This window comes from Alligator sinensis, unplaced genomic scaffold, assembly GCF_000455745.1.
Source record: "Alligator sinensis unplaced genomic scaffold, ASM45574v1 scaffold59_1, whole genome shotgun sequence".
Taxonomy (NCBI): Eukaryota; Metazoa; Chordata; order Crocodylia; family Alligatoridae; genus Alligator; species Alligator sinensis.
Window position 1 is genome coordinate 2,897,934 of NW_005841878.1, and position 11,420 is coordinate 2,909,353.

At 45.1% G+C, this 11,420-nt stretch overlaps 1 protein-coding gene across 2 annotated transcripts in view; it reads left to right on the forward strand.

Annotated features, from left to right (window-relative positions):
- The first annotated feature begins 3,973 nt into the window (after positions 1-3,973).
- The window catches only part of DNAJC15 (DnaJ heat shock protein family (Hsp40) member C15), a 29,036-nt gene continuing 21,589 nt past the window's right edge, over positions 3,974-11,420 (forward strand). Inside the window, exon 1 of one of the 2 annotated variants that reach the window (XR_323079.3) lies at positions 3,974-4,178. Coding sequence is in view for 1 of the 2 variants with exons in the window: in XM_006017316.3 (XP_006017378.1) it covers positions 4,086-4,178 (93 nt within the window). In the remaining variant the exon portion in view is untranslated. The remainder of the gene's footprint in view (positions 4,179-11,420) is intronic. The other variant, XM_006017316.3, reaches the window with a different exon arrangement.

Sequence of the window (11,420 nt, forward strand, 5' to 3'; positions counted from 1 at the left end):
CTCCCCCACCAGGAGTATAGAAGGACTCAGGGGAGGCACCACCAGGCCCAAGGTTAGGGATGACATAGTTAGGGAACTTCTGGAGGGGCTGGATGTGTTCAAATCAGCAGGCCTGGATGCTCTTCATCCAAGGTTGCTGAGGGAATTGGTGGGGGTCATTGCAGGGCTCCTGGCACAGCTATACAAGCCCTCATAGAACTCTGGTCAGGTGCCAGATGACTGGAAAAAGGCCAATGTGGTCCCCATTTACAAGAAAGGGAGAAAGGAGGACCCAGGTAACTACAGTGCTGTCAGTCTTACCTTGGCCCTGGGGAAGATCTTTGAGAAAATGATCAAGGAGCACATCTGCGAGAGACCAGCAGGGGAGATCATGCTCAGGGGGAACTAACATGGGTTCATTAAGGGAAGATCCTGTCAGACTAATCTTATTTCCTTTTACGATCAGGTCACAAAGTCCTTGGATGAAGGCATGGGGGTGGATGTCGTTTTCCTGGACTTTAAGAAGACCTTTGACACTGTCTCTCACCCCATTCTCATTAAAAAAAAACTAGGTGACTGAGGCATTGATGCCTACACAATCAGATGGGTGGCTAATTGGGTGGACAGTCGCACACAGAGAGTTGTGGTGGATGGGTAGTTTTCGACCTGGAGGGATGTGGGCAGTGGGGTTCCCCAGGGCTCGGTCCTCGGGCCCATACTGTTCAACATCTTTATCAACGACTTAGACGAGGGCGTGGAAAGCACATTGTCCAAGGTCGCTGATGACACCAAGGTGTGGGGTGAGGTGGGCACACCAGAAGGGAGGGACAGAATCCAGCTAGATCTGGACAGGTTACAGAGATGGGCAGATTAGAATAGGATGGAATTCAATGCGGACAAGTGCAGGGTACTGCATTCAGGGAGAAGAAACCGGCAGCATACCTATAGGCTGGAGAACACCTTTCTCGTCAGGACAGAGGTGGAAAGCGATCTTGGAGTCATTGTTGACTCCAGGTTGAACATGAACCACCAATGCGAGGAAGCTGTCAGCAAGGCTAACCACACCTTGGCATGCATCTACAGATGCATCACAAACAGGTTCAGGGAGGTGATCCCCCCCTTCTATGCAGCATCGGTCAGGCTGCAGTTGGAGTACTGCGTCCAGTTTTGGGTGCCGCACTTCAAGAGAGATGTGGCTAGCATTGAGAGGGTCCAGAGAAGGGCCACTCACATGATCAAGGGGCAGCAGGGCAGGCCATACGAGGAGAGACTAGAGGGCCTGAACCCATTCAGCCTCCACAAGAGAAGGCTGAGGGGGGATCTGGTGGCTGTCTACAAATTCACCAGGGGGGATTAGCAGGGAATAGGAGATGCCCTGTTCCCCAGGGCACCACACAGGGTAGCTAGGAATAACGACCAGAAGTTGATAGAGACCAGGTTCAGGCTAGACATCAGGAGGTATTACTTTACAGTTAGGGTGACTAGCACCTGGAACCAACTTCTAAGGGAAGTGGTGCTCGCCCCTACCTTGGGGGTCTTTAAGAGGAGGCTGGACAGACATCTGACTGGGGTCATATGACCCCAGCATCTGTTCCTGCCCAAGGCAGGGGGTCGGACTTGATGATCTGTTTAGGTCCCTTCTGACCTTAGCTACTATGATACTATGATATATCTCCAACTGGCTTTTGAGAATGGCCTGTGGACTGTATCAAAAGCCTTTCTAAAATCCAAGTATACTATGCCCACTGTATCACTCCAACTTCACTCCTTTAAGGCTAGCTTCTTTTGGTAACACTTATGAAACACGATTGAGTCATGCTTTGTCATCTGCAGGCAGTTTTTATTTTAAATATTTTTTTAAAACATTAAAAAAATATTAAGTAAAGCAGATGGATTTCCTATAGGATTTCTCAATTTGAAAGCAAATAAAATGATGTTAGCACAGAAAAAACAGCTAAAAAGAAGCAAATTTGAAATGTAAGTATAAAGGATAGGTGTTTTTACTGTGCATAATGCACTAGTTAGCATAAGTATATCTAGTGTAATGAAGAAAAGCATGCTTACTGTCCAGACAGATGCACTTCATACCCCAGAAAAAATATAGCTGCAACACTTGTAGTTGAAGTAATACTATTTAGCTCAGAAATTACACTGAAAACTCTTGCAGCATCAGGCTTCCTCACAAGATTTTTTATCCAGAACAGAAATATTGTGAAAATAACACTTTTTTTAGAATATCTGTTCCTTCAGGGGGGAGGGAGTTCACTTCTGAATTCTAGTTTATTTGTCTGTGGGTACTATATGAGTGTGAGTGAGTATTAACCTGAGTGTCCTGAACAAGGTTTTATTCAGATAATTACAGTTTTCAACCTGGAATTTCCTTTTCAGTGGGATACAGTATTTTTCTTTGCTTCTTATCCTAAACTGTAATTTAACAATGTTGTGGGCCGTTAAACAGCCTTCTTTCAGTTCAATAGATCTCTTTGGATCCCTTATCTGTTGTACTCCACAAGGATCCTGTAGTGTTTAATTAAGTAATATTTATAAATTTATTTTGTATCCCTGGATTAATCCATGCAAATCACTTTGGTATTTTGGAGCTACAGAAGCGCAAAGCATTATTACAATATTTTATTATGGAATGTTCTCAGAGCACTGATTTTTGTCTGACAAGTCTTACTAGTGCTTTAAAAGGAAGGCAGCTGCTGTTGTTCATCCACAAGTATTTTAAAATTAGATTTTTTTGTAAATGTGCATTTGAATAAAATATAATGCAACATTCAATGTAACACTAATAATATATTCTGTAATCCTCACTCATGTAAAGCAGTAGGTACTTATATGAATGGCCTTAATGAACAAAATGCAGCTACTTGCATGAGTAGGCATTCTCATTGTGAGTAACACAACAATGACAGCAGAATCTGGACTTAAGCTGGAAAAATCAGTCAATGCAGCTTCTTCCATTGTGGAATTGTCCCTGGCATTCCTCTAATCTCACGTGTTTGTTTTTTTTCACTTCCCCACAGTCCAAGTTGTTTCTCCAAATACATATAGCTGCATCTTCTCCTGTTTTACCTTATCCATTGTCAAAGAACATCAGCAGTAGCTTCAGAAAATGTTTAAATTTCCTAAACAAATCATCATAAACTGGAAGAAGGCTAAGGTGTTATGCACATTTTTAAAGATGCCTATACTTTTAATTTATCATGTGTGTTTTAATTTGGATTTACTAATTGAAAGAATAAGCAAACAATGTGCTCTTCTTCCCTATGTTTATGTGAATCAATGAACAGAAAAATGATTAGGTAGGGACATTTTTATTGATTTCAAAATAGGTTTTACAATGACAAGTAATTATTTCTGTAGGTTTAAAAATTAATCATATGTGTTCATATAGAGTAAGTAATTATAATACTGTCGAGATTTGCAGTGGTATTATGGACCTTTGGTAGAAAATAGTGGTGTAAACTATTTTCTACCAAACTATATATACTGCTAAATATATAGGTCTGTACATATGGTTATATTTATGGCTCTCCATTTATGCAAGTAATAATACATTTGCACATAGTTAAGCTCCAGACCGTCCTGGCCTGGCTCCTTTGGGACAGAGGGAAATTGTGAGTAGTCTGCAGTTTCGTCCACAGCACCCCTACCAGCTAGCAACCCCCTTCAAGTGGAGAAGGGAGTACAAATCGTACACACACACTTTCCAATACAAGACATTCTTCCTCATCCCCAGGTAGCCGAAATCCCCAGGTAAGAGGGAGAGGTGAGTGGACGCAGGGCCTGTCTGTGCCGACAGCCCCTCTCGCGCGCGCGCGTGTGAGAGTGTGTGCCGACAGCCCCTCTCGCGTGTGTGTGTGTGTGTGTGTGTGTGTGAGTGAGTGCGTGTGTGTGTGTGTGTTGACTCCAGTTGACTCCAACACACACATCCCCTGTGCTCACCCGTGACCCGTGCCTGGCGCAACCCCGCCCCAGGGGCTCTCGGAACGCGGTGACGTATCGGCGCGGGTGGGGGAGGGCAGCGCGCTTGCTCGCTCGTCCGCTCTCGTTTGTTTTGGTCCCTCCTCGGCTGCTATCGGGCTTTTCGCGGCCCTGTCATGGCGGAGGCCGGGGCCTCGTCCGAGAGGCTGCGCTATGTTGAGTACAGCGGCAGGAGCCGCGCAGGCGAGCCCGACGTGGGCCGCGGGCTGGTGAGTGGCGCACGGTCCTGCCCGGGCCCGGACGGGCTTGGGCGCATCTCAGCCAGTGCTGGGGGCGGGCTGGAGACAAGCGCGAGGGCCGGGGCGCAGCCGGTTCCCGGGCGGGGGGAGCTCCTGTCCGCGCCCCCGCTCCAGCCTGGGAAACGCCGCTCGTTTCACTGCGGGGCGGTGCTGCCCGGCCCGGGGTACGGTCATTTCACCCCTTTTAGGATGTGTGATCAATAATAGCACAAGTACTCGAGCTGTAGCATCATTTTTGAGGCAGCATACACGATACCCAGGTCAGTCTCAGAGAGTCTTAACCTACTTTGGGGCTTTTTAAAAAATTAATGTACTTCGTGTTCCAGGTCAAATCGGCTCCAGACCATATGGATGGAACAGAAGTCAATGGGCATTTTATACACAGAGCTTTTTGTCCCACAGCGGGCTGGGTATCTGGTGGGTTGGAGCAGCCTCCATTAGTTGTGTTTGCTCCACGCACGAGCTGACCCACACTGCGCTGCTTCGTGCGCAGTTGTATAAGTGGCGAAATGTGAGTCAGCACGCAGAAAATGGCAGCGGCGTGCTTTTGAACTAAAACGTCTCCGATGTGTCTTAGTTCCACAGTGCGCTGCCACCACTGTCAACACGGACGCATCTTTTGCTGCTCGTACGACGTCACATGCCGCAGCTCTGGGGACTTTTAAAAGTGCCCAGGGCTGTGGCACAGCCATGTGTACAAATGCGCAGTGGTTCCAAAAATCACATCAGTGGAGCAGGCAGAACTCACTTGTTCTAAACACCATGTATGGTACTACAATGGGCCAGCATCCTCCATCCCAGGCTCTCACCCTGGGACTTCAGATACTTCCAAATCCATTGGCAGGCATCCTATGTGCAAGCCCAGAAGTCTTGGGATTTGGATGCCCCCACACTTGATCTGAGCTTGCTGTCAGCATTTTCTTATGACTGCTTGCCTCAAAATAAAGGCTTCAACTTCAGTGACCCAGTTCTTACTCACTCGCTTGTGATTTTACAGTGAGCAATATAAAGTAAATAAGACATTTGCATGCTTATTTACATATTTTTCAGCATACAATAGTTTTTCAGCAAATACAATCATTTTGAGCTTACAATATGATAATTTCACATTGAAGACCAGGCAATGCTGCTAAGGGGCCCAGGCAGCATGGACAGGCCCCTCTTTGCTCTGCTCTCTGAGGAGCTGTTTGGTATTTCCATCACCTTTGTGCTCCCTACACTTCTCTGGAATCACAGCAGAGCAGATTCTGCAGGGAAGGGTCACTCACTGAACGCCCCTTTGCTCTTGCGGTGGTGCCCTCCATCTCCCTGTGTTTCCCACCCTTTAGAGAGGAAATGCTTTTTCACACTACAGCAAAGCTGTGGAGTTCAACCAGTGGCTGTAGGTTTTGACGGTAGTCTTATGTAGAGCGTGGGCAATGGCTGTATGGGATGGTTTGGATAGGGGTGGTTGTGCCTAAGGCAGGGGGTTGAACTGGATGACCTCTGGAGGTCCCTTCTGGCCCTAGTTCTCCAGGACTGTGACTATGATGTGCTGAGAACTTGGGATATTCATAACAGTGCACTGGGCTGCATTAGTAGGAGTGTTGCCAGCAGCTTGAGGGAAATGATTGCTCCCCTCTGTTCAGCACTGGTGAGTCCACATCTAGAGTACTGTATTGTTTTGGGCCCCACTATAGAAAGCATGTAGACAAATTGGAGAGAGTCCAGCAAAGGGCAACGAAAATGATTCAGGGGCTGGGGCACCTGACTTCTGAGGCGGGGCTGAGGGAACTGGGCTTATTTAGTCTGCAGAAGAGAAGACTTGGAGGAGAGCTTTTAAGTACATGGTGGAGGGAGAGGTTCCAAAGAGAATGGAGCTAGACTGGTCTCAGTGGTAACAGATGACAGAACAAGGAGCAATGGTCTCAAGTTCCAGCAAGGGAAGTTTAAATTAGATATTAGGAAAAAGTTTCTCACTAGGAGGGTAGGAAAGCACTGGAACAGGTTACCCAGAGAGGTGGTGGATTCTCCATCCTTGAAGATTTTTAAGACCCAGCTAGAGAAGGCCTTGACTGGGATGATCTAGTTGGGGATGGTCCTGCTTCAAGCAGGGGGTTGGACTAGATGATCTCCTGAGGTCCCTTCCAACCCTCATTTTTTATGATTTCCAGGGTAGCAGGGCAGCCAGTGGTGCCTCCAGATTCCTGTGAATACCCCCACTCTGCGCACTTATTTTGAACCTCTGACCTTCACTCCCATCCCTGTTTTATCTTATTTGTTCCAAGCAATCAGGGATGTGTTCTTAGTAGCCCCCTCATGAAGGGAACTTGTAGCACTGCTTGGTGGGCTTTGGCCCAAGTTCTGGGATGACACCTCAAAAGCCAGGCCCTTTGAAGAGTGCACAAGGTGCACGGACATAAGCAGAGAATGGCAGGCCCTTCTTGAGTGTGTCCCTGGCCTTGCCAGTCCCCCATGCCCACTGCCTGACCCCTCTGAAAGAAGGTCACCACTGTCACAGATCAACCTGTTTTTGAATTTGGGTGCTATTCAATTCACAGAAGATACAGTGTGGGGAGGGAATTTGTGTGGCTGGAGTCACGCTCAACCCTGTTTGTGTGTTTTTGGTCCCTCCTTGCACACCTTCCAACCCAGGAGGGAGCCTCGAGGCCAGTGAGCCTGAAAAGGTAGAGAGCCACTGAAGTAAGCAGGTGTCAAGCTTAAAACAAGCCAAAGAAAGTTGTTTTTTTTTTCACATAGCATGTCATTGAAGCGTGGAACTCATCTCCACCAGATATTGTGGCAGCTGCCAGTTTAGCCAAATTCAGGAAGGGATGGGACAAATTCTTGGAGAGACTGTTGGGGGGGAAGTTGCTTCAATTGCTAGTGAGTATGGTAGCTAGGGATACAGCCTCTGAATTAGAACTTCCTAGACCTATAAACCCCCCTTGATGAGGGGGCTGCTAAGGGCACATCACTGATTGCTTGGGGCAACTAAAGGACGAAATATGGATTGGAGCAAAAGTCAGCAGTTCAAAATTAGTGCGCGGAGGAGGGGACACCAAGCAGAGCACACCGGACAGTGCCCACTGGCCCTTAAATGCATTCAAGGAGCCAGTGGACTGTATGAAACAGGCTGGTTTGTTGTGCCACTTAGCCCATCATGGGAAACTATGAGCCTCCCTTAAGAAGGGAGGCTACTGAGGACACATCAACTAAATATGCAGGACAACAAAAACAGGAACGGGCGTGAAGTCATAGGTTAATAAGTAGGGCTTCAGAAGCAGACACCAAGCAGAGCACACCGGAGAGTGCCTACCGACACTCAAACTCATCCAAGGAGCCAGAATGCTGGGCCAGATGACACAGACCTATTCAATGTACCTTGACACGATCATGGGCTGTTGCCCATCACGGGAACTGTAAGCCTTCCTGAATAAGGGAGGCCACTGGGGACACATCAACTGATTATGTGGGACAACAAAAAAGAAAACAGGAATGGGAGTGAGGTCATAGGTTAAAAAGTCAGTCATCAGAAGGAGACACCAAATGGAACACATCAGCCAGCACCTACTGGCCCTCAAACGCATCCAAGGAGCCAGGATACTGGGCCAGATGAACTTATGGTCTGACCCAGTAAGTGGCAGTTCTTATGTTCGAACATACCCTCTCATCTTTTGCTCCTATCATTTTTTATTTATGGAGGGAATACATTTTCTTATAATAAAAGGGAAAGTATTTTTTTAATTACTTTTCAGTGAAAGAGGCAAGGATTTCTTAGGGTGATAGTTTTGTTGGACCAAATTAATGTAACTTTTCAATACCAATTATTCATCCATTGTTACAGGCTAAAATTAAATAAGCTTATTTTTCCCTACTCTTCATTTTGTGCATTAGATAGTTTGAATGTAGGAAACTTCACTCTTTGTTTGTTTTTTTGTGTAAGCGTAAGGCTTTGTACTGTCTGGCAGTTGTATCAGAAGTTCTTAGTGAACTTACTGGGCATGCTCACACCACCTCCCCTGTTGAGCCCAGAAAATGAACCCCCACTTACTCCCACTAAGTGCAAGACCGGGTGCTCAGTCTCAAGAGCCTAATTTTCTTCTGAAGTTTATTCCTTAACTAGAGTGACCCCTTAGCTGAGATTCTCCTGCATTTTTTCCTGGGCTTTGACCTGCACTATCGATGCCCTCCTGTCAAAGGGATACAGAAGTCGAAATTTAATCTTTAATGGAGCTGGAAATCAGGACCCTAAACTGTCAAGGAGCCGTCAAGAACTTGAGTAATAGCTTAATATCCTTGTGGGTAGCTGCATTTTGTACCAGATGCAGCCTGGGAACTTGTTTCATATTTAAAATTCAGATATACTAAAATGTAGTAGTCCAGCCTGGAGGTCACAAAGTCTAGATCCTCATGGGGGAGCAGCTTCTTAGACAGTAAGAGGTTTAAGATGATATTTAGACACTCATGTTACCAGATCATCTAAGCTCCTAAATCTAGTGATTTTTATATAGATGCTGAAGAGAAAAACAGATAAGAAACAGTCCTATGGGACTCCATAGGTGAGGCCCTGCAGAGAGGAGGATGTAGTTGTCACCACTCTCAAGAGTGCTGTTGAAGAGGAGCAGCTGTAGGGCCGTCCTACCTACTTTTATCATGTCATGTCAGTGGCTAGTGAGGCCTTGTAGGGTACTGTACCAGAGAGATCTAGTGTTCTGAATATTGTGTGTATGCCCCTTTAGGAGCCATTAGGACTACCTCTGTAAACCCTGTTGTAAAGCATGCAGAATGTCATCTAGCTCCATGTTATTTCAAAATTTTAGAGTTACCACTGTCTCTAATTTTAGAGTTATTACTGAGTAATCATTTGGGAGTTATTTAAGGTTGAATGGGGACTTGAGGACAGAGCCAGTTTGACTTTTCAAGGAGTTTAGCAGAGGTGCTAATCCTGGTTTTCTCTGATAAAAAAAAATTCTATTTTCAGATATAAAAATGTAACCCAAAATCCACATTTTTCCATGATTAAAATGAAACACCACTATATATAGGTCTGTATATTAGTGGTGTTTCGCTTCAATCATGGAAAAATGTGGATTTTGGGTTACTTTTCTTAATCTGAAAATTGGAGGGGGTTATCAGAGAAAACCAGGATCCTTGTCAATCAGTTCCATTTGTTTTGGTGTGAAAGAGGCATACAAACATTAACAGTCTCTAAATAGGCAAGTGGGATTGTGAAACAACAAGAATTAGCATAGGAATTTAGAGGATGCTTGAAATTATTTGTTTGCTTTTTGAAGGCTGTTGTATTCATAGGAATCTTAAATGGAGAAGAGACTTCCCCCCTCCCTCCATCATCAAATATGATCCTCTGCTATCACAAGCACCCACATCATATAATTCCACCCATAAATGTATCAATTTCAAATTTAAATTAATTAGGTTGCTCACCCATCACTTATTTGGAAAGCTCTTCTAGAAATTCTCTCCTCTGATGGTTAGAAACCTTCTAATGTCCAGCCTAAATTCATTCATTCCAAGATGATGTTCTTCTAACCTTTTTTAAACATTCAAGAATAAAATAAACTAATAATTTATACTTATGTTTAATTAGCTGGATTAAGATGATGTGCATTCTACAAAAGTTACAAACTAGACTTTAATTTAGCAAAGAATTTAGGGCACATGGCTTCAATTTAAGCCAGTATTGTTTGTCTGTCAAAAAACAGGAAAAAGTGAGAGCTGCTTTTGTTTCTTGTTCCATTATATTGACACAAATTTGCCATATGTGTTAATGGAACACTTCAAATGAAATAACATTTAAAGCCTATATTTTATAAACTTATTTTAGTTACATTTAAAGCCTATATTTTATAAACTTATTTTTGAAAATGGAAACTTGTATGCACGCCACTGAAAATTAGTCCTTTATTGCTTTTCCACTGTGCTGCATGCAAAATTATTTTGAAGCAATGAGTAAAAAATAGTTATAGTTGTGCTAGTCTAACACACGTGTACTTTTTTCCTTCTCTGCTGGTGAGTTGCATTCCCTCTAGCTTTTCCAACAAATCATAATAGATACAGAATTAATATTTGGAGTGACTGTTCATTCTTTTGAAGATTGCATGTTCAGTGATCTAGTCTTTCATTGTTGTGCATAGACGTCAATTCAGCTTGGATTATATGGAAAAATATGAAGTTGCTGATTTAGATAGTGTATTTTTATATCACAGAAACTTCAGTTTAGCAGTATACATATTGAATATATAAAAGGAAACCAAGGACTAAAGTAACAAATTAATTTATGGAAGATTTCAACGATATACTTCCTTACTTGAACCACTTCAGCAGAATTACTTCCTAATTTTAATAACTAAATTACTAGGGCTGTACAAAATGCCTGTATTTCGTTTCGTTTTGTATTCGGCGTTTCAGAGGTGCAGTGGTTCATTTAGGTGTTTCAATTTACTGTCCCGTTTCATTTTGGCCAAAACGGTTTCAGAGCTTTTTAGGAATTTTGACAGTGTTTTGGCCATAGGCTATAATAGGGAATCACAAAACTGCCTATAACTTTGTCATTTCTTGCCTGTTTCGGATGAAACTTTTGCAGAGATCGTAGCCCCTTCTGAGGCCAAGAAGCCTGCCAAGTTTCAAGGAGATGGGTGATTTCTAGGAAACTGCACCTCAAACTGTTCAAAGCAAAACTGATATCACTTGCCGGCGGCAGGACCCCGGGAGGAGTCTGGCACAGCCCCGCAGCCCTCCTGGGGGGTGTGGACCCCTGGAACTGCGTGCGGGATGACAGCAGGCTGCCGCTGCTGGCTGGGCCTAGCATTAGCACTGAGTTCTTCCCGGTGCTCGGCATGGGCCGCGCCAGGCAGATTCAGGTGCTGGCGCTAGCCCCAGCCAGCAACAGCAGCATGCTGTCATCTGTGTGCTCCACACCTAGTGAGTGTGGAGCTTTAAAAAAAACCCCCCAAACCCTGCACTCTCCGGCTCTGGCAGCGGTAATTGGGGCCTTTGAGGGCTCGTGGCAGAGCCCTACTCCATGCAGCGCAGGGCAGTGGGGGGCAGCGGGGATTGCCCACCCTGCGTGGCACCCACACTATTGCACGGGTGCAGTGTAGCTCGGCAGAGCACGGCACGCTGCCTGGAAGCTGGGGCGGCTCCACCTGTCAGTAGCAGCTCCTGGTTCAATTCCCCAGCTCTCTTATCACTGCCCAGTTCTTCCCGGGT